This window comes from Eschrichtius robustus, chromosome 9, assembly GCF_028021215.1.
Source record: "Eschrichtius robustus isolate mEscRob2 chromosome 9, mEscRob2.pri, whole genome shotgun sequence".
Taxonomy (NCBI): Eukaryota; Metazoa; Chordata; class Mammalia; order Artiodactyla; family Eschrichtiidae; genus Eschrichtius; species Eschrichtius robustus.
Genome location: NC_090832.1, coordinates 48,426,493 through 48,450,514, shown reverse-complemented (window position 1 = coordinate 48,450,514; position 24,022 = coordinate 48,426,493). Strand labels below are relative to the sequence as shown.

Genomic DNA, 24,022 nt, shown 5'->3' with positions numbered 1-24,022 from the left:
AGCCTATCTGTGCAGAAGAAAACAAGCCTGTTGTAAGATGTTAGACCACTCTTCATGCCTGAAGAGCCTATTTAGCTGCAAAAATGAGCCAATTCTCAATTCTGTCACCTTACAACTCATGGATGCTTTGGATTCCTTGTCAGGGCACTAATTCTTCCATGGCAGCCACAGGGAGCAATTACCCTCAAGGGCAAAAAGCCTCCAAATCACTGTGACCTCTAAACGCTCAGAGTGCAAACACTGACTCTTGTCATCTGCCTTCTTTTAAAGACTTATTTATGAAATTCCCTAAAAGGCAAATGATGCACGTTCTGGGAGATTGGCAGGGATAGTGCTGGCAGCAGGGACAGAGGACCCTAGCTCCTCCATTTTCTAGCTGGTTGACCTTGAGCAAGTCACTCGACTTTTCTGGGTCTCTCTGTGTGTAAAACGAGGATCTAGCTGAGACGGTTTATAAGGTTTCTTCTAGCTCTGAAAATCTTTTACTCTGAGATTGCAAACATCCTTTACCTTCATTGCTCTGCCATTTAAAAAACAGAAAGGAAAAATGACAGCAATAAATAGTATGCTGTTGTTGGAGTGGGGTACAAATTTATTTTTTAATGAAACTGACCCCACTTAAAAATGAAAAAAGCATTCTGAATTTTTGGCCAGTGGTTAAGAAAGCTACATCTAGATAATCAATTGCACGTTAAGTGTCAGGAATGACATTTGGGCACCAGCTGTGCCTCCTTCATGTGAAAAATGGAGTCTCTTGACGACTGGGCCACAGCGCCAGCATAACGTGGGAAGAAAGCCTAAAAGGATCAGGTTAGTGGCTAGTCACAGGCTTCATGCGTGACTACAGTCTATCTAGACCTGTGGTTCTCAAAATACGTCCAGGGGAGTTAAAACTATTCTCAAAATAATACTCAGGTTTTCTTTCTCTTTTGCACTCTCATTTCTCATGTGTGTAAGGTGGGGTTTTCCTGAGGCTACGTGACAAGGAGATATCACCACAGATTGATGCAGAGGCAGATATGACATCCAGCTGCCTTCCATTAAGCCAGACATGAAACCTATTTTCAATTTGTAAAATATGTTTATATTTTTAAAAAACATACTGTTTATGTTAACATGTAATGGGTTTATTATTGTTCTTTTCAAATAGATTAATAAGAAAATATTATAAAAATTTTCCCTTTTAAATTTCAAATGCAGTAAACATGAACAGGTATAATCCACATAAACAAAAGCTCTTTGGCACCTTGAGTGATTCTTATGAGTGTAAAGGGCTCAAGAGACAAAAAAGTTTGAGAACTGCTGCTCTGTCTAGATCAGAGCTTCTCGGACCTGTGTGCACAGAATGCACTGGGGATTTTGTGAAAATGCAGATTCTGTTCAGGGTGTCTGGGTTGGGCCTGGGTTTCTGCACTTCTAACAAGCTCCCAAGTATCACCAGTGCTGTTGGTCTAGACTATACTTGAGAAGCAAGGGTCTCGATGGAAACACCTCATGTCGGTAGCACTGTTTGCTAGGCACTCGGCCCAAGCCTAAGGCTCTAGAATAACAAGACAGTGCATTTTACTGCAATAAAGGTGACCCCAGTGTCTCAAATTATAACATTAAAGATTTTTGCTTTTAAGTTAATTTGTTATTCATTCACTTAAACCTGGATTAAGCTGGTATCATGACAGACAATGAGCTGTGACGGTTACTAAAATGAAGACCCAGTTCCTGCCTTTGAATAACTCACTTTGATTAAGTTGTGATAAAAACACAGAGGTAAACTGAGAAGAATATAGTGTGCCAGGTGCTATGACTCTGCTATGGGTCAGAAAGAAGGGAAAGGGTCTACTCTTCCTGAGAAAGCTAGAGAAGACTTAATGGAGGTGGTGATATTTGAACTAGGCCTTGAAGGATAAGCAAGAAATCCCAGGCAGAGAACAGGGAAACACAAGTTCAGACACAGAGAGTGAAAGCATAGAGTTAGTTTAGGTGGCAGAGAGAAGCTCAGTGGGTCTGGAATAGAAATCCTTGAAAGATTTTAGAAAGGGGGATGCCTTGATTAGGTTGTGTTTTTTAAAGATGTTTCCATTGCTTGTGAGGAAGACAGATTAGGGGGAGGAGAGTCTGGAGCAGGGCATAATGAGTAGTTGGGAAGCTGCACTAGTGGTCAGGGAGGGATACTGTGGGCATGAATTAAGACAGTGGGATGGCACAGAAGAGAGGAGGCCCTCTCCTAGGTTGAACTGGCAGGATTTGGTGTTCAGCTGAATATTGGTGAACAGGAAAAGGCAGTTGATGAAGCATCTGGGACATCTAAGCATGGGGGATTGGCAGAATGGTGCTGTCATTAATTGAGGTGGGGAATACAAGAGGAGGAACATGTTCAGGGTTGAGAAAAGAAGGAAAAACAATGTACAGGGAACTTATTATCTGCATTTGGTTCCCATCATACTCTTACATTGGGGGCACAAAGCAACAGGGGGCTCCACTGAGCTAGCCATACTTAAAATCCTTTGCACACAAATTTTAGGACTTTATTTCAAAACTTTAGCCAACATGGAACCAAATCAATCACTATTTGCAAAATTTGGTTTTTCCAAGCTTGCAACAGATTGGAAAATTGTCAAAATTTTAATGTAAGAATTATGCACTTGATTTAGATACCAATTTTACAGTTGCAAGTAAAACAGGAAAAAGAATTCCCTATTACTCAATTTCTTCTTTCTACTGGACATCTAATAAGGGTGTTGCTTTATCCATCACACATGCTTAGTCTTAAAGGGACTTACATTGGTTGATTTTGGCTTAATACACATAAAGGACAGTTTGACAATCAGGAGAAAAATGCTAGTGTCTACAGAAATTAGAGATGTAATATCTTTGCTTTCCTGAATTAGGTTTTAATTAGGCTTTGAGAGTAATAAAAAATTCCTTAGCCTTCAATATGTTGAATGACTTCCCTTTCTCCATTGTGCTTAGGGTGGGGTAGAAGTCCATCTAAATATCAATATCTTTTTAATTATAAAATTACTACAGGCAGTTGTAGAACACTTGGGTAGGTATACTGTAAAGTGAAAAGAAGAAAATAAAAGTCCGTCCACATTTCTACCAGCCAGATGTGAATCCTTAACAGCTTGATGGTTTTCTTTCTAGATTTCAATTACGTTTTGCAGTTATTTAGTGGTTTCAAATCCAAATCTTTTCATTCAGATTTATATTTTTTCCTGAAATGCTGGCACAGACCTCAAAATCTTTTAATTTTTTTTTTTGATTGTCACTGAGCAGGTGGGGGTCTCTGCATGTGTTTCTGAAGCGCCCCTGGTCCTCATACTTTGAACTTCATTATGTTGGTCACGTCCACAAGCATTTTCAAGTAGGTGTTCTGTCCCTACAGCCCTTCAGTCCACACAGTGGAAACCACTTAATCCAGATCCTAGAATAGTGTCAGGCACATAAGTGGTACTCAAAAAATGCTTATTTGTTAAGTGGATAAATGAAATCAACAGATAAACCAATGCTTAATCAAAAGGAACCTGAGGAGCCCATGCCAGTGGTGAACTTCAAGTCAGATTTTCTCCACTCTAGTTCTGGTCAATGGGCTCCACGCTTCCTCCTAATGATGAAGCACCAGTTCTTTAGATGGGAACTGGCCTTAGTCATGGTCTCTTCTTGGTTCTCTGCACCTAGCCTCTAGATCGGGGGATAAACTATAGGTTATCAGTGACCAGGCATTCCTATCACTAGCCATCTGTCTGCTTCTGTTTGCTTCTACACCTTAAATCCTTTCTCATGCCTCTTTCGGGAGCTTTCCTAGAGAGTCTGCCATGCCCACTGGAGTTGCCTGGCCTTTAAGTCTCTGCCTAGCTGACTCCACTGAGAACCCTGCCCAATGCACCCCAGTTCTGATAAGATGCAAAGTGGCCCTTTGGAAAGACAACCAATGCATACTGGATTTCATTAGTTAATCCACTTTTCACTTAGCCACCTTTCTGCATTTGAAGAGTTGGCATTCCTCTTGTGAAGAAATCTCTTAAGATTTTTTGGTATGTCTGAAATGGCAGCATAACTTTGTTTACTCTATATATTTTGTCAAATGGCTTAGTTCCTTAAAATCAGTCTGTAAAATATAAGGTCCAATTGAAATTGATCATGGGAATGGAGGAAGAATTAGAAACAAAGAGGGGAAGATAAGACAGAGGCATTACAAGCCTTCAAAATAAAACAAAATGAAATAAAAGGCGGCCATTTATTTTTGGTTGCTTATGGAACATGGGAGAAATGAGTTAGGCCAGGCAAACTGTAAGAACTGATTGAAACTCTGGTGCCCACAGTGAATTGCAAGGTGTTCAGGTGGAGCCGCTGTGTCTTCTCTGGCTCCCTGAATGATGACAAGGAGCTGGGGCTACAGGGCAGAAGCTGAGAAGTAAGATGGCTATTTTCTTTTTTTTTTTTAATGTTCTATCTTGGAACAAAGTAATTGCAGGAAGATCGGCAACTTCCCTGAGTGTGCATATAAATGTTTATACCCTAGCCCATCCCCAAACTTTTATTAGAACTTCGTATGCCCCAAGAGCTATGAAGGAATCACGTGATGACTGCCCCCTTCAGAAGCTCAAGTCCAGGTCAAAGATAAAACCATGATAGCTCTTATTCTGACCAGGTCATTGTAACGAACAGTAGTTTTGTCATAGGCCTCCATAGGCACTAGCAGGAGGGACATTTTTCCCCTTTAATTTATTTCAGTCTTCCATCTTACTGACTGCCTAACAGCAGCTGATGGGCTGGCCAGTCCTTGTTGTCTTATATTTAAATAAACTAGATGACAAACAGCCTTCAACTGGTCAAATTATCAGAGATGTACGTTATTAGTTCAAGTGCATCCATGGGATTTTCTTTTCAAATGTCACTGGGATTAAAATAACAGGAAACCGGAGCTGGAAGCATTAGAAAGGGGTAGACTTTGGCAGCTGCGGGTGCCTACACTGCTACAGAGGACATCCTGGATGTAATGGTTATTTAAGAAGATGGGGGAAGGGGAAAACAGAAACGCCAGGACTAAACAAACACTACAAAGAGTTAGCAACGTTTAGTGTTTGCAACTTAATTCTGTCCCTAGAAAGATGTGAATTGTTAGGTTTAAAATAAATGGAAACGTTCTAATCTGCATCTTAATTGTAATACATGAGTAAAATAACACCTTCAAGTACACACCCTGAAGACCACTTATAATCAAAATTATCTGCTTAATACAGACAATTATGCTAATTTTGAGGTAGGTAGGTATATTTAAGTATTCTTGCAGTTTATGCAAAAATATTCTTGCAGTTTTGGAAAGCCTCTTTGCCTCATGGGAACTTCTACTATTATACTGCTGTGTAATAGTATTGCTCATGAAGGAAAACATGATCTTAGGGCATAAGTCTTTAAAAACGCCTCCTACGACCTCTACTGAAGTCACTTCTGGTAAATATTTCAATCCCCATTTTCACTAGGTTGTCAGTCCCTTTAGTGAAAATGGGAAATACGTAGCACGTACTTTTGCTAAAAGGTTTCTCATTCTCCTTCATAAATCTCTATCGTGTTTCACTGTCTATTGGAAAATTCATTTCAGTTAAGGAAAAAAAAAAATTCTTTGGGGGCTTGATTACAGAGTTACAAAGACCATAACGCCAAAGCTTTCATTTTTATTAGCTATTTGGTTTAAACTTTTTTTTTTTGTTAAACAAATTTTGATCTATAGACCTGACTATCTTAAGTTGTAAAATAGGCTATGAAACAACTGTTTTATTCCCCTGGTCTATGTGGAGTGAAGCCAAACATATGGCAAACTGTACTATTACAGAGGAATTTGGATGGATGATTTCCTCCTCTGTGTATTATTTTCAAGCCCATCACCAATGGCCGTTAGCAGGAAACCAGCTGCCGAGGGTGGTGGGGCAGTTACTGCTAGAGACACACGCACATTCAGACATACACCTTGGTGACCACTTACAGTCATACGCAGTTTATATGAGGTGTTTTACAGGAAAAGTGAAGGGTAAAAGGAAAGCCTGATTAGCAGTTTGCTCCTAGGTAGCTCAAACATCCAGGAAGAATATTTTATCCCCACCCAAGATGCAAAGGCTCACTGCAATATGTGAGAAGTGACAGATGACCCCGACTTACCACACAGAGTCCAGAGCCATCCAAGCACTCGTTGGAATTACCATTACAGTCACAGGGCAAACATTCTCCCGACTGGGCAAAAAAGAATCCGGCGTCGCATTTCTGAAACAGACACAACAAAAGCATCTTCATGACCGAAAAGATCAATTCTGGCCATCATTTTCTGAGAGGAGTAAGAGGAGATGATTGGTAAATGATCTAAATATTTCTTTACAGAACATACTAACATGAACTATTTATACTACCATTCAATGATGTATATCCAATTTTCTTTATGTATCTTTTCTGCCTCTTTTTTCATTTCTTTTCTTTGGGGGGCGGGGGGAGCCTGGGGGCGGGGGTTCCTGCCGAGGTTGGCCGAGCAGCCACGGCCCGGACACCACGAGAACAAATGGCGTCCAATTCTCGCGATGCGTAGCCGTTCTCGCAGCAGGAGCTCGTCTCTTCCTCTCCTGCGCCGCGGGGACGCCTGTCACTTCTCGGTAGAACAGGAGCACCTTTAACACAGTCTACCACTGTGAGGAAGTGTAAGAAGATTTTAGGTAACAGTGAAGGAGAAATTTTCTAATGTTTTCTTCCAATCCGAAACAAAACAAATCCAAACGATTTGGGTGAAGCACTGCATCACGCTCCCTATGAATAAAGACCTGTGGGTTCAGAAATTATTGGCTGTGGCAGAACAACTTAGAGATGTGTCTTTCATAAACTTGAGCTCTTAAAAAAATACGCTTTTCAGAGCCTAAAATTTTAAAGGGAGGGGTAAGGAAGTTAATGAGTCCTTACACTTAGCAGGTCCTTCGTGGGCGCTCTTCCTATATTTCATTTGTCCTCGTGACTGCGAGAAACACATTGTTTTCCTTCGTTCCAGTGGTGAGATAATTCAACCCAGAGGTGTGGGTTGTGGTGATGTTAACCGATCTTGCATTTGCTGAATTGCCCTGCCCAAACGTCACTTGTGCTCAGGTTGAGAAACTTTGTGAGATTGTTCTTGGTTTATGCCATTGGGCTTATGGATATGTATTTTATGTTTCTTTGGAATGTTTCAATGCTGCAAGGCAGAAATGACCTCATAGGCCTGGAAGTCCACTCCTTGCCTATCAGACAGATTTACATCTAAAGAATTCCAGACAGATAAGAATCTGGGTTGTTTCCACAAACTTACAGAGGAGGAGGGTTCCCATCACACCCGCCATTGACTCGTAGTTTGTACTGTCTTGGCTACCAGGAAACTTTTCATTGTATCTGGCTGAGGTCCCTCTGACTGTTATGCAAACCCATTTCCTCTTGCTTTTTTCTCTGTAGAGAAAGAATCACTAGACACCATGCACAGTATAAAAACCCCATAGTCCTAAAACTAAAATGTAACATATTCCATTTGGAGGAAGTTTAATAGAGCATAATGTCATTTGCCTATGAAGAAAAGGCAAAGAAATTCTGTCTTTCTAAGTGAAGACAAAATAAGGCTGAGAAGGGACCAATTTATAATTTATAATGGAGACTTTGTAGTTGATGGTAAGCCTTTTTCTCAGTTTCCACTAGGGAACAAAAGAGAGGGAAAGGTGCTAATACTGCAGTAGGAAGCATTTAATTCACACCACCTAATTTCACATATTTCTAACTCTGTTTCAAAATACAAGAAATACATGTTTTCACTGTGATGCAGTACACGGAAAAAGGAATTCACAGAAACAAGAGTAAGAAAAAAGACTCACAAAACAGTAATTAATCTTACTGTGTGTCATATACTTTAAACTTCTCTATTTTATTTTATCTTAAAATATGTCCTGGCCCTAAGACATAACATTGATTTGATGACCCATGAATGTGTTGCATCCTGCATTTTTTCATTAGGAGGCTTTTAATTATAAAAGGAATGGATGACAGTAATGAGGGCCTTAGTTATCTCAGGAGCCTCCATACCAGTGGTTTCTGAGTTCTCTAACTGACCAAGTTACAGACATCTGATTGGGGGAGTTTCTGATTCAACAGTTCTGATGGTGAAGCCAAAGAATCTACACTTTTTTTTATAAAATAAATTTTGTACTTTAAAAATTATTTATTTTAATTAATTCTTCCCCCCAGCCTTATTGAGATATAACTGACATATAACGTTGTATAAGTTTAAGGTGTACAACATGCTGATTTGATATACGTATGTATTGCAAAATGATTACCACCACAGCATTAACTAACAACTCCATCATGTCACATAACTACCATTTCTTTTTTGTGGTGAGAACATGTAGGATTTACTCTCTTAGCAACTCTCAAGTGTATAATACAGTAGTATTAACTATAATCAAGGTGCTGTACATTAGATAACCAGAATTTGTTAATCTTTTAACTGGAAGTTTGTACCCTTTGACCAACCTCTCCCCGTTTCCCTGTCTCCCCTCCCAGCCCCTGTAACCGCCCTTCTGGTCTCTGTTTCTATGAGTTCCAAGGAGTGGGGCAGAGATTGGAGGTGTATTTGGAAGAGAAAAGCACACAGGTGGTGGTAGGGAGTCTGGTAGAGATGCCTGGAAACAGTACATGAAAAGACCCACTTGTACCATCAACTATAGTAAGGACCTTCCTCTGGCCCAAGGAATCAAATTTCTGAAAGGGTGTTTTGAAATTGATAGTAGTGCAAGTCTTTTAGGCATTCTCACAGCTCTTTCTTCTGAAGAAGACAAAGAAAATTAAGATTTGCCCTGAATAAATGCATCATTGTGAATATGACAGTGGCTAATCTCTTATTAGCCTGAGGCCCTGACTAAATTAAGAGACTCATTTTTAAAAAACAAAAATAAAATTATCACAACATAGGAAAAAAAAAACACCAAAAAAAATTGGAAGATTTTGCATTTTAGAAGAGTTTTAGGTTTACTGAAAAATTTTGAGGGATCTGTATTTTTAAAAAGCCCCATGAAGATTTCAGTGTGAGACTAGGTTTGGAAAGATTGCTTCAAAGCACCTGTCACAGTACCTTGTACATGTTCATTGCTCAATGAACTTGTGATTGTGATTTGAATGGTTTGGACCAGGACAGGACATCTGAGGTATATGTGCTGTTGGAAACCAGTGGTTTATCCTACTAACCTGCTCACTGCTCTCTGATGGGGCTGGATTGGGTCTCCAGTGTTCCTCAACACAATCCAGGCAGCCACTGCCTTGACTAGACTGTGTACAAGATGAAATCTTTGTTATGCCAAGTTTAGGAGGAGACTTCACTCTGAGAATCTGTCATTATCCACTTAACCGCCCACCAGAGGAAGGTTCTGACCTTGTGTGAAGGATGATTTGGCTCAGGTCTCGTACTGTGGGAGATGGGAAGAGAAGGGAGGCAGGGACAGGGTTGTGTGGAATAGTCACTTGGTCCCCTGCCAAGAGGGCAAGGAGGGTTGGAAGCCTGGCCAACTCCTTTCTTGCTGAGTTTTGTACACTTGAAAGGATTGTATTTTCTAACTCATCTATCCAGAGAGGAGGCACCATTTTAAAATTCACATAAAGGCACCATATGGAATAATGGAAGCCCTGGGTACGGGGAGCTTCTGATGTCATTACTAGAGCCCATGCACTGGATACCTTGGACCTTGCGTTGTAGAACTTTAGAGGATTCCTTGAAACAGTAAATTGTTAAGTGGTTCAAGAGAAGCTTGAGTATCCTCAGGAAGAGCTGTTTAAGGTTGTTTCTTTTATCTAAAAACATGTCATCATTTTTTTCGCAGAAAGTTCTGTTAAGTTTTACTGAATCTCTTCTTGAAATTCTATAGGAACTGGCAAAATTGACCTTTGTCATAATATTAAAAGGTAGATATTTTCAAGAATAAAAGTGTGGCTATTTTTTAGTTTTGCTCTTGGTTAACAATCTTTTCTCTACGTAATTCTAAGACCTGTGCTATTTAGAGGCCTGTGAAAGCTGAATAGTCTTCTCACAAGGAGAATAATATCTGTCTGCTTTCTTTGGAAATATTCTCCAGAATTTACTAAACAAAGATGTGTTTATGTATTATATATGTGTGTGTGTAAGCAAGAGAAGTCTTACAATCAATTTTTAGATGCCACCCTGAACCCTCTTGCCCACATAAGATTGACCTACAGCGGACAACTGTATAAACACGTGGGTGGGTGATTTAGAGAGCACCCAGGGAGATTTGTATCTTCTGGGATGGTGCCACAACCTTTAAAAAATTGATAATAATAACAAGGATAATAATGACAATAATGATGATGATGATAACGATAATATGGTTACCATTTACTGAGAGCCTGTGTATCAAGTATTGTGATAAGTACTTTATCCATGTTATGGTATTTGCTCTTCACAGCAACTCTGGGAATTAGGTATAAATACCTGCATTTTAGAAATGAACAAACTGAGAGTCAGAGAAGATCAGAAATGTATCCAATGTCACATAGGTTTATAAGAGGTTCGGACTGATCCAAATCTTCTTGTTTCTCTACTATACCATGCTGCCCCTTGTAAGTAAATAAATAAATAAAATTTAAAATTTTATTTAATTTACATTTTAATTAATTGAACATAAATATTTATCATGCTAAGTCACTGCGTTGGTCATGTTGTATAGGTCTTGCATTTTTACCCCACCATAGCTCTATGAGGTAAGTTCTGTTACCTTCGTTTTGCAGATGCGGTCTGTGTGGCTTACAGGAATTGTTATTCAGGCCAAGTAACACAGATAAGAAATGGTGGACCCAGAAATTAGATTCTTTGTTTGACTCCCGCATTTGAGCTCTTAACCTGCTGGTGTACCATTAATATATGGTAACCAAACCCTTCTTGTTGGGCATTTAGGTTATTTCCAATTTTTTGCTGTTATAAACAATCCAGAGCAGGCTGAAATGAATAAAAAATGTAAAATCTCTCTTTAAGCCCCAGAAAAAATTCTTTAAAAATAGATACATGCTTAAAAATATATACAATCACTAATATATAAAAACCATTGAATGGGAATGTTTACTTTTTAAACAACTTATTTCAGCACATTGTCATTTTGCTTTACACTAAATCACTTGTAGACTTTTTACAGCTCTCTATTCTTAAGCCACTCTGTTACTACAGCTTGCCTCCTGCTCTGACACTGAGATTGGATTAATCAATAATATTTACTTCTGCCTTTGAAGAATAAGAGTTAAAATTGCCATTTGCTTACTTTATTATGATTAGTGTGATGTCTGGCTTGGAGTAAAAATCAGTATATGTTTACTTGACTAATTTTATATTTATAGAAATCAGAATTAGATAGAACTTAGGAGGAAATTAGTGTGGTGTATCCATGTGCCACTTATATTTAAAGGAACTGGAAATGACAGTGTATATATATGTTGATATCCTTGAAGAAGGCATTATTTCTAGAGGTTCATCGTATAATCACAATGTTAATTATTTCACTAGATGTAATTATAATTAAGGTTGTTTCTTAACAAAAAGGATAACATTTATACAGCTGATTGATCATTTTTGTCCTCATTCAAAGAAGTCTCCTTGAAAACACTAGACTTAAACCAACAATACTGTCATCATACAGAACATGCTTTGAATTTTCTTAAAAATTCTTAAATTGTGTTCTTTTGAAGTATAGTCCAGTCTGCATCCTTCGGGTGTGGCAAACTTCTAAAAATCTCTTGTAGTTATCAAAGTGAGTACCAAGCAAAGTAATATTAAGTTAAAAACTCATAAAAATCTCACTGTGTTTTCCAAATATTGTCACAGAGGAGCCAATTAATTGGCCACAAGCCACTACTTTCACATAGATAGTGAATCTCTAAGACCTTCAGAATTTCTGTTGAAAAGCCCAATTGACTAAACAATTTAAATGCTCTAATAGCATTCTTTAGGAATTTGAGGTCTCCAATCACCCGTTAAAATAAACTAACAATAGCAAAAATTGACCAGATTTAGGAGGGGCCTGAAGTTGTCATCTGAGGGTGTGAGACACATCTTGAGATCTCTGAGTAGGTACTTGATGTCCCAGAGAGAAACAGACTCTAATCTCCAGTTCCAACAAAAATAATGAATTAATTATAATAAAATTCCATTATAGAGAGCACATGCCACAGCCCTGTGCCTATTCTAATAGGATTTGACCTAAAATTGGAATAGATATTTGCATTGTGTCTTCAACCAAGGATCTACAAACATTTTACAAATATTGACTCATCTTGCTTTCTGAATCAGACTTGTAAAATTTTGATCCATCAACTTTTGCTTTAATTTACTAAGGCTTAATGTGGAAAGCTTTAAAAAAAACCTCTCTGAATTCATTCACTTGTATCCACAGTCATTGCTACCTTCCAAATTAGTATTCTTCAAATTTAACAGCCCACATTCAATTATCTTTCTGCTTAGGTTTTTGTATGGGTATAATCAATCCACTTTTCTCTTGTTTCCAGGCAACAATGATTTCAGCTCCAGTTTTAGTTTCAGTGAATTCCATTTTTTGTTTTAGTGTATTAGTCACCTTAAAATTTAGTCACCTTAAGATTGAATGTTATGCTCACTTAGGAGCTAAAGCTTTGTGCCTTTACTCAGAGTCTCTGGATCTTACACAACGCTGACTTCCATCTGCTTAAAACTTGGGCAGAATTAAGAATCGGATAGTATTCAGGGACCTTCTAATAGGAACCAGTTGTTCAATTTAATGTATTTAAAAATAGCAATGTAGCCTTTGCTGAGGAGGAGTGACTTCTAAGAACATATGAATTTATTACATGGGTAGGCATTTCACAGGCTATTTTTTTCTGTGTCTATAAAAATAAAAGATAAAGTATGTGACATGGAAAGCAGTCCCGAATTAAGCTATTGATAACTTTGCCTCTGTATTTTTTCTGGTAGGACTTAACATGTTTTGATTGTTCATATACAAAACTATAATGGAAGTGCCAAAATAAGTTAAAACGCATTATGCAGTGGGTTACAGTTAGCAAGTTGCCTTCTTGATTGACTTTACTTGAATATAGAGAAAATTACCCATGTACCCTCCCTTGTGTCTCTTTAAGCTCTTGTTTGCGTAATTGAAATTCCCCACATTTCAATAGGCGAAGTTAATTTTTGGATTTTGACAGTGATTTCACCATAGCTTGATTAGGAAAGTGGTTTCAACATTCCTCAGGGGTTTATCCAGTTCAGAGATATTTTTTCTTAGGATTGGCATAAATAAAGCTGGTGTATCAGCTGAACACAAACTGTGGTACTGGTTTCTCCTAGTTGGCTCTTAGAGCTACCTTTGTGCTTATTGCTTGGGAGCTCTGTCTGCCATTCCGTGGCAAACTTGCAAAACACTCCAGCCCTCAATTTAATCACCAAATGAATTAGAGACAATGATTTAGGTCCCGAGGAATTCTGAGAAGCACAGCACTGCTATCTTGTCCACAGTTAAGCCAGGTCCTTTAATTTTGTAGAGTGGAGAGATAGTTATCATGGCATTTACTTTACATTTATGTGGCTATTCCTCAGCACTCTTTATGGGTCTTTTGGGTATTCTCTTGGGTGTGGAAACCAGTGCTCCACTCAAAGGTCTCGGATAACTGTTCTCAAGCCCTGCACTTGATCAAATGCTTATTTGGACTTTTAGATACCAACAGACTCAGGCTGTGATGAAGTACTTACCACACTTGCTAATAAATAGCTCTCTTTAGTTGTAAAACTAAAAGGATCAAACAAGAAAAGTTTAGAGCCCTAAAGCCATAAAGATTTTCCTTTTGAAGTGTTGGATTGGAGGATGATTATGTTCATTAATACTGATGAAAATTTCTTTAATTTTCTCCTTGAAAAGTTATTTAAAACACTTTATCAGTTGCTCATTTATAGTAGTGATTGCCACTTATAAAACATAATGGGGCATTAGCAGTGCCTTTTTTCCTTCGATTTTTCTTAAAAAAAGAAACCTGCTAACATCTGGCTTTTTGCTCCGGGTCCTCCTCACATTGCCTCATGTAACTGGCTTGTGCTTTTCACTTCTCGCCTTCCAGGCTGTGGTTACACAACATAGCCTCTGCCAGATTTTTTTTTTATATCTGAAAACTGACTCAGTTTTATTTAATTTACTGGGGCAAATGCCATGGACACATTTCCAAGAAAGGAAGAGATGCGGACCACAAGGGCTAGCCTTAAGAGCAAGGAGAGAGGAATGACTTCAGAGTTACAAGGTTTAGGCGATTTTGATATGACTCCTTAACCGCTTAGTAGGAATCAGTATTGTGAGATGACAGGCATCTCTGTCCTCTTCAACTGGTTTTTGTGAATAATAACAGCGAATATTTATTGACAGACACCAGGCCCTGAGCTAAGTGCTCTTTATATTCTGATTTGATCATTACCATTTAATAGCCCACAGGACTGCAAATGTCTGCCTAAATTACCATTACTTTTTACAGGAAATTGGGGAGTTTAATTGTCTATAAACTGACTATGGGTTCTGTTCAGTATGCCCAGGGAAGGCAGCAGTGCTTCCTTAGGCGAGTTCTCTGGTTGGGGTATTCTGTCAGTTTCCATTGCTAGTAGATGTACCTGTTTCTGTCTTGAGGTGCCCTGTGTACTTCATTGCTACCTTCACACTGGACCATTCAGGATGCAAAGCAAAATGTGACTAGCAGTACCTGTCATTCTTTATGCTCTTCCTTGTGGGTCTATGCATCACTGAAGAAATGCTATGGTGAATTAGTAGGAAAGGAGAAATGCATCCCAAATCTCTACTCTACCCATTTATTCTCAGGAGATAATCTTTCCACTTTTGATGAGAAAGTGGAGGTCATTGGGTGGAAAATCTAATACTATCTACCTCTCTTCTCTTTCTCAAAATTCGTCTTTATCTTGACTCATCCTAATGTCCTCTGCCCACCTCAGAGGAGGTAGTGCTTCTCTGGTTGTTAGGAAAGACTAGCCCTCTATCCGTGCTCTGGGGCTTACACACCTGTGGCCAGCAGGCTCTGTCCCATCACCTAGCCTCCCTCCCTCACATGCCACCCATCTCTTTGCACCCACAGGGATGAGGAGAAGCAGAGTACAGTTAAGTGCTGGGTCTTGTGTTGGATGAGCCCTGACTTCTTCCCCCAGGTTCAGATTCTAAGAACACCTTCCTTCAGCTCTGCCTCTTCTTCATTTTCCTCCGTTCTTGCCCAGCCAAGCTTGGTGAGTGAGAACTCAGTCACACTGGCTCTGCTTCCTTCATGCCAACCTATGCCTCTATCCATCATCCAGTTTCTGTCTCCATGGTGCCACTGAAACTGCCCTGACAAAGCTGTTGGGTGATGTCTTTGTGGCTTTGCTTTTCCAATGTTACTTGTTCTTATTCCAGTACTTAATATTTTTGAAATTCCCTCCTTGAAATTCTCTCTTCTCTCTGCAGGACAACTCCCACTTTAGGTTTTTCTCCTGCCTCTTTTTCTCAGTATCTGTGGGGGAAGCATTTGGGGGGAAGGAAGGTAGGTTGTTCCTCTTCCTCTGCTGCCCCTGCATTGTAGGTGTTCCCCAAGATAACCTCTGTATCCCTCTTTTCTATCAACACACTCTTGCTGGATGAGGTCAACCTCTGCCACAGTTTCAGCCTCCATTTATATTCTGGTAACTCCCCAAACTCTCTACATAACCCTGATCTCACTCTTTTAGTCCACACTCTTGTTTCCAAGTACTTGTTAGACAAGTCCTTCTCCAGCTCTGTAGGCACATGGAGTTAAATGTGTCCCACACTGACCTTATTATATTCTCTCCCCAATCTGTTTTTCTCCTTATATCTCAGTTAATGATAAAGATTATAGAACATAAAGGGAAAAAGTAATGGATTAATGCTTTTAAATCACATGAATGTATTTTGCATTAATGTAGTTTTTGGAAATGCTTCCAAAAGAGTGAACTCTGCAAGGAACAGAGAATCGTTTGCATATAGAATGACAAAGTTTAAGAACTCACGTTTTATCTCTTCCTTTTTACAAGCACTTTGCTATCATTGTTTATTTCAAATGTATGGTTTAAATGGAGGTAAATGAAGTATCACAGAGGTTAGAGTCTCAAGTTAGAAACGACCTTACACAATTCTGATCTGTTATAAATTTACTCTCTAAATGAATATCTCTATCTATGTGGACGGTAGGACTGGATGTTCTCCAAATTAATTTCTGTGTAGAATACCATGTTTATCAAGGTTAAGTAACTGGAATGTGCTAAGTTGAAGCTTATGTGTTTGTTATATTATTAAAACTCAACAGTTACCACAGCGACTGCTTAGAACTTAGACAACAAAAGATTTCTCAGGGAGGAGAATTTTGTCATGGACATTATTTAGAATTGCTGGCACACAGTGCTAATAAAAAGCAGACTGTGGTTTAGTAAGTTTTATTATTGTTTTAAAATTCTCTGTACACAATGCACCCCTTATTGCCTCCACCTGAGTGAGACTGATCCCACCTCCTATCACCCTTTGTATACTGTTGCCTCATAGAGTTTGCACTATTCCTCTGAGATATTTACCAAGATGACTCTTCCTCCTTGTTCCTAATACCACTGTTTAGGTCAGAATCTTGGCGTTTCTCTCCTGGATTATCATAATTACATTTACTCTACTCTCTTGGTCACCAGGCTTTCTCCCTTCCGGTCCATTCTTTATTACCAGAATTAATTTTTAAAAACCTTATCATACTGCTTTTCTGCTTCAGACCTCCCAGTGGCTCTTCATTCATTGCATACATGAGTAAGTAAAATTCCTTAGCATGACATACAAGGCTCCTATTTCACAGTAAAATCCTAACTATCTCTTCAGGTTCAACCTTGGCTCCCTCTGCTCTAATTAAACTACATGTTTCCCTCCTCCCCCAACATACCATTCTCTTGACCAGCTTGACTTTGCATGTACTGTGCAAAGGGTCTTGGGGTGCCTTTCCCTCACCATCACCTGTGAATCCTTTCCTCAGTCTCAGACTCAGTTGCTCTTCCTCTGCATTCACGTGGCACTCTGCACACACCTCATTAGAGCACGTGGAACATGCTATTGCAAGTTTTAATCTACACTCCAGCCTCCCTGAAATCACTGTGAGCTCCTTGAGAACAGGGAGTGTCTTATTCAACTTTGTATCCTTATCACCTATCAGAGTGATTAACAAATAGCAAGTAGGTGCTGAAAATATGTTAGTTGAAAAAATGGATTTGAACCTGGAAAGAACGAACCAAGAGAGGGAAAATCATGTAGAAACTTTGGAGAGAAATTTGGCAAATCTCACAAGTGAAGATCTCCAATCATGAATGATCTTTAAAAAATAATATTAAGGAAAAAAGCAAGCTGCAGTATAGAAACAGTATGATATTTATATTGTATTTAAAAACATGCAAAATAATTTTGTGTTATACACTGTGTAGGGCTGCATGCATATAAAGAAAAGTAAAAGAAATAAATGGGAACCTAAGAAATCAGGCAATTTAAGGGTAAAGGAGAGGAATGAGATTGAGGATATATGGGCTTAACTATATTGGCAATATTTTATTTCTTAAGATACATGGAGGGGATACAAATGCTCATGAGAAAGAAAGAAAAGAAAAGAAAGAAAGAAAGTAAAAGAAAGAAAGGAAGAGAAAGAAAGGAAGAAAGGGAAGGGAGAAAGAGAGAAAGAGAGAAAAAGAAAAGGACGAAAGAAAGAAAGAAAGAAAAAGAAAGAAAAAAAAGAGGAAGGAAGGAGGGGAGGGGAGGGAGGAAGGAAGGAAAGAAAGGAAGACAAAAGATCCCACTTAGGTTGGCTGGCTATTGGATTTCCATGTCTAGACCTGGTAAGGTCTCTAAAACATCATCTCTAGGAAGTGACTAATGTGGTCATGACAATAGATTCAGCTGCTTGTGTATAATTTCCCTAACTTCCTTGTTATTCATTTTATGAACCATTATCATTACACACAGTTAAAAAAAATAAGCAGAGGAACATTCCTTACTTAATTTGTTCTTCCTTTGTTTTTCATCATACAGCTAGTAGCTACCTCATCCCATGTGGAAGCCTTTCACGTGTCTGTATACGTCTCAGTTAAAACATACACCAGCTTTTAGGTTCTTCTAAAATGTTCAAATGACTGCTTAATTTGATTTCCACTAGTTAATTTATTCTATCGGCAAAGCTACATGTCCTAGGCTACCTGTGCAATCTGGAGGACTTTTAGGGTGCTTATTTATTCTAGTTGGGGCTTACTAATTTAAGGCAGAGGTAAAAGAGTCTCAAAATAGTGCACAATACTCCCATTTTCCAATGACTGAGAAACTAAAATGTTAAAATCCATGTGAGATGGTTTACAGGCTAGTTTTCTGTTCTAAGAGGGGAGTTGGAGTCCAAACTCAGACTCCTGCCTCCTCAGGGACCAAGACAGCCAATAGTGGGAACCCCAAGCATCTCTGGCTTTAAACTGGCAGAGCATGGCAGAGTGACCCACAAACTCGGCTAAAGGTTGCCCTCTCCAGCTGGCCTGGAGCTGAAAAAGGGGAATGGGAAAAGACTGTGCAATGATTCAAACGAAATGAAGCTGACTTACGGAATTTAAGATTATGTTCTTATACTTGGTTAGTTTTTTGGGGGTATATTCTCTTCTCCATTATTCCTTTACATGAAACTAAAATAATTTGTAAATTACAACAGCTAATTACAGCAGGTACTTTTGGAAAGGGTTCCCCCACTAGAAAGGAAATGGAAAAAGCCATGAATTTTGAAAGAGGGCTTGTCATTGATTTAGTCAATCAGTCAGTCAGGGGCCCAGTAGGAAACAGAATTCACTTTAGAGGATTCAAGTGAAGAGAAGGAAGACATGAGAATGGATGGATGGTTTACAGACGCGTGGGGAGGTTAATGCAGCAAGGAATAGAGAGGCCATGGGAACAGAGGCCTAGCACCCCTAGGGCCCAAGGAACAAAGAAAGCTCTTACTCTGGCCTCTTACAGAGAGGCCAGAGCTGTGAAGGAGATGCCCCCATTGGACCTGCAGGGGTGGGGAGTCACAGCTTCTGCCCAAGAGGCAATGGTGAGGCAGAGAGGGAGCAGGGCAGAACTGCCCCACCTCTCTACTCTCCTTTCTGACTCAGCAGGGGAGCCTGAGTGAGGAGTCTTCAGGGGTCTGCCTCTGGAGGCAGAGCAAGGTGGGTAGGCAGGCACAGCTAGGGTCTGGGGGGCATATAAGTGGGCAAGTGGAGAGTAAGCAACACACCCTCATTCCCAGGGGTGTGGCAGGAGAAGGTACTAAAGCAGCAATATGAAATAATTGACCTGCTAGCTCTTTATCTGGGGATGATTCAAATGGTCCCCATTTGAAGTAGATGTAGAAAATGACATCTGATTGACTTTCTCAGACAGTCCAGGCCAAGGCCGCTTTCAGATAATCAAATTGCCTTTACCAAATCTTTGAAGGCTCATTTAAAAATGTTAATTTACTAATTAGGATGGTTTCGAACACTAAAACAGAAGCAAAGTCAGCTTTTGTTAGAAAATCATTAAATGTGATACCAGAAATTACTGTGACTGTGTGGATTGAGCTAGAACTAGGCTAAAAGTTTAGGATTATTTATATCCAGTTATTTTGTTTTGGAAGTAGAGTTGATTTACAATGTTGTGTTTCTGATGTACAGCAAAGCGATTCAGTTATACATACACACACACACACACATATATGTATGCTTTTTCATATTCTTTTCCATTATGGTTTACAGGGTATTAAATATAATTCCTTGTGCTATATAGTAGGACCTTGTTGTTTATCTATATCCAGCTGTTTTTTAATCACATCTTCCTTGCGGCCCCATTCCTCGCTTTGTTGGTGGAGAGCAGTGCATCTCCTTCATGTTTTTTGCCTCCTTAGAGAGCCCTGTTCTTCAGCCTTCCTGAGGCATAAGCCTCTGAAAACAGGCAAAACCATAACCACACCCATGATCTCCCCCAACATCCTGAACTCAGCTTTACGTTTCATATACATTTAATCAACTCTTGGGAGATAACAATTCTCTGTTGAAGTGGAAAGGTCTTTGTTAGCTGTAATCATCCTAAATATTAATTTGGGGGTTATAACAGATTTTTAAGTGGGTCCATTAGGGGCCACAGTCAGGAAAGAGCATGGACATAAGTGCTTCTTACAAGAAATATGTTTGGAATAGCCAGTAATGGACTGAAAAGAGCTAGCAAATTGACTTCTATTCATCTGGAGGCTGAAGCTGCACGGTCTAAAGATGGATTGCACTTCACATATTTGGACTCTTCTTTCGTAATTTATACCAATCTGGGAAAAGTGACATATTTCCCCTGTTCAGTTGATGGAGCATATTTTTAGGGAATCTAAATAGATAACGAGTTTGTATTCAAAGGTGGGATCCCTTTCAAGTATCAATTTTTATAGGTTTCTCAGTATAATTGCAGTCAGTTAATTGTTAAATCAAGAAGATTAAGAGCATTTCATAGGTAGGGGGAGATTTTCTTTTCGAATGTATTCTCTCTGTCCCTCTTTTTATCCCTTATTCTTCCAACAGCTTACAAATCCTCCCCCGCCCCCCGCCGCCCCCCACCCTGTAGCACATCTCTTTAGGTAATTTTTCTTTAGAATTCGCACCCCAAATTGTCAGAATATGTTGAAAATCTACTCTTTGGCATTTTAAGAAGTGCACACATGTATATCCCTGTTCAAGTCCCCATCTGTCAACCATGTACCTGGCAGCCATTCAGTTTTGTACATATTTGTTGAGTGAATGAATCAATTTCTTCTCCATATATGCTTCCCTTGAGGATACCCCCAGCGTCTAGACATCACTGTTTTATCTCCTATATGCATTGATGTGGTGCACTACAGTCTGTTTCTTACAGGAGCCATAATTCCCTATAGTTACATCCTCTGGAGACAACTGGGAGCAGTGGAAAGCATGAGGTCTTAATTCCAGTTCCAGTTCTACTACTGGGTAACCTGGCCTAGCTTATTTAATGCTAGGTCTCAGTTTCTCTTTCTGAAAAAAATGGGAGTGATCACCATATTATCTCTTAGGGTGGTTGTGAGTATCAACTAATACTGTGCAGTTAAAGTCCAATGGAAGGGTATAGAAGGGGTTCAGTAGCTAGTAGTTTCCTCCCTTCCTTTTGGACGTGTCTGTGCCAGGGTTATCTGTTTTAACTGGCAGCTTTTCAGTAAGCTGTAAGTCTTTCTTTATGGGACACAGCTCAGCAATGACCCCTGAAGTTACTGGTTCATTGTCTTTCTTCCTCAGAAGACTTAGCTCCCAGAGAACAGAATCTGGATTTGTCTGTCTTGTCACTGTATCCTCAGTGCCTTGCACAGCAGGTGCTTAATGAATATGTAGTGAATGTATGGCACTATACATACATTGGTATCTTAGAATCACAGGATTCCAGAGCTGCCAAGGATCTTAGTTGTTCCTTCATCTAACCTCGTATTTAAAGTTTGGAAAACTGCAACCGAGAAAAGTAAGGGACTCATCTAAAGTCACGTACATAGAGCAAGTTAATGCCACCCTTAGTGCACCTTCCACTAAACCACACTTCTTGATGATGATGAAAAAAGGGATGTTAAGAATGGTGGGGGCTGTTCTGGGGCTGCAAACAGGCCCACACTGTCCACTTCTGCCTTTCCCAGGCTTATCTGGGATAAAAGTCAACTCTGCTCATGGTTATCAGATTTATCAAGAATCTCATTTCCAGTAGTACCATCGCCCTTATTTCACAGGTGAGTGCCATCATCATCCAAAGTTCTGACTACCACTCCCGAGGCATGAGGATGAGGGAGTGGGGTGGGATGGGATGGAGAAGTGGGGGCAGGTGAGGGGGAGAACACTTTTTAAATCTTGCTCAGGTTGGTTTGCTCTGTGTGGCTCAGCTGAGATAGGAAACCTTGTCCGTCGGCCCTCTGTAATTACTAGATTTGGCATATGGCGATTATTTGTAATTTAAATATAATAATTTATAACTGGTGTTTCAATTTTTAGCAGTTTCTATTTAGTGTAGATAGAAATAGACTGTGAAGCAAATAATGTAATTACTCATTAGAGAAGTCAACTCTTGTTAGAAGCTGGTTGTATGACCTCCAGCTGCATCCCTGACACCTCCCTTGTTTCATTTGAGAGATCTGACAATGGGCCTTGGGAAAGGATGCCCCTTTGTGTAACATACACCAGCGGGTATGCAGGTGTTTCCCTTATGAATCAGAAGCAGATGTCTGGTTGGGCAGAATGTATGACAGCTTGACCCACCTAACAGGAAAACTCTGACCTATAAATTGCACTAATAAAATACCATCACTACAGTTTTGACTGGGCCATGAAACTAACACCATCGCCCTTCAACACTGAGAGAGGCTAGATCCCACAGAGGGTTTGTGACTGGCTCAAAACTTAGGATTGTAAGTTGAACCTACACACTGCCTTTGATATATTTTATAAGACAAATTTTATGAGGCAAATGACAGTGAGATCTTACCCCAAGTGTTCTTATTTGTAAAATGGGAGCAGTAGAATTCATTAAACTAACATTTTACATCTCTACAATGTGTCAAGCACCTAAAAGGCTCAGGAGAATGAATTTTCAGCCCACGACTGAAGTATTTCAGAGTGGTGGTCTGTTCAGGGTCTCTAATGACAGGGCCATTTTCAAACAGTTCAAGAATAAACAAATATATCAAACACCAACTGCTTACAGAAAGCAACGCAAATGAGTTACCATCCTGCACATTCAGCTCCTCAATTTGGGGAGCTAATTAAAACAGAACAATAACAGAAAAACTTTTCCAACAAGTGGTAAATCTATACGAACAAAAATTTAACTACAATGTCATGAACTGTTCCTAAGTTCTGTTATTTTTAGAACATGAATGAGATTCAAAGTTGGTACAGAATTTCCATTCTTTTCATGTTATTTGGGATTGTTTCCTACAATTTTCCTCCCTAACTTCCCTTCCCTAAAATTTTATTTTGTGATTTTGGTAAAATACTATTTAATTTAAATCTTTATTTCATTCAGTTTACATTGATAAATGGCATAAATAACCTGCACATTTTCCTTTTTGTAAAAATTTTGAAGGGTAGTTTCAGAATTACTTTACAACCTGATATTATCTCTTTATAGCTTTTAAATTTTGCCCCCAAATTACTGTTTTGATCCAGATAGTTACTGTGTTAAAGCATGTTTATAAAAGTGAAGGTAAAGTACACAAAGTGAAAGGAAAATGACTGCAAAGGAGATGGCAATGCCTCAAGTGCTACAGCTCTGTTCTCTGCACTGCTGTTTTAATGACAGCAAAATAATACACATTTATGAAAGGAAATGGATGAGGAAGGCTGAGAATGTTTGATTTAAAGTAATTTTGTTATCTGTAATTTGAGGGGGAAAACTTGTGCTGCTTTTAAAACAATACTTTAGTTACAGATGTTTCCAGACCCCTTCCCTGATCCAAGGAAACAAAATACCATTCAGCAACAAGCCCAGATTTAGAGATGGGGCTTGGTCCAATATAAACATTTCTTAGCTAGACCTTCTCCATGAAAGTGCATAGTCAATTTTTCCATATACAGTGGGAAAGACAAAGCTTTTAGCTTAAAAGGCATTCTCACCCGTAGCACAGAGCTCCTGGAATGAACAGCCTAGGGATGTCATGGTTCATTATTGATGTCAAGCTGAATGCTGATTTGTTCATCAGAGGTATATGACAGGATTATGTCAGAATGGACACATGCCACAAACAGAAAACTCAGCACCGTTTTGGCTTTCAGTATTTGGTATGGTCATTTATTCATTCTGTCTCTCTGTTTCATGTAGCACTGTTTACCCAGGGCCCAGTTTAGGGTGTGGCACAAAGCAGGCATTCAACAAATAAGGAATGCATGAACTATTTTCTTGAGCAACTATTATACTGAAGGCACTTG

At 39.3% G+C, this 24,022-nt stretch overlaps 1 protein-coding gene across 4 annotated transcripts in view; it reads right to left on the bottom strand.

Moving 5' to 3' along the window:
* The window catches only part of LAMA4 (laminin subunit alpha 4), a 147,338-nt gene that overhangs the window by 101,557 nt on the left and 21,759 nt on the right, over nt 1-24,022 (bottom strand). For all 4 annotated transcript variants that reach the window (XM_068551210.1, XM_068551209.1, XM_068551211.1 and 1 more), the window contains one exon: nt 6,154-6,255. In XM_068551210.1, coding sequence (XP_068407311.1) covers nt 6,154-6,255 — 102 coding nt within the window. The remainder of the gene's footprint in view (nt 1-6,153; nt 6,256-24,022) is intronic.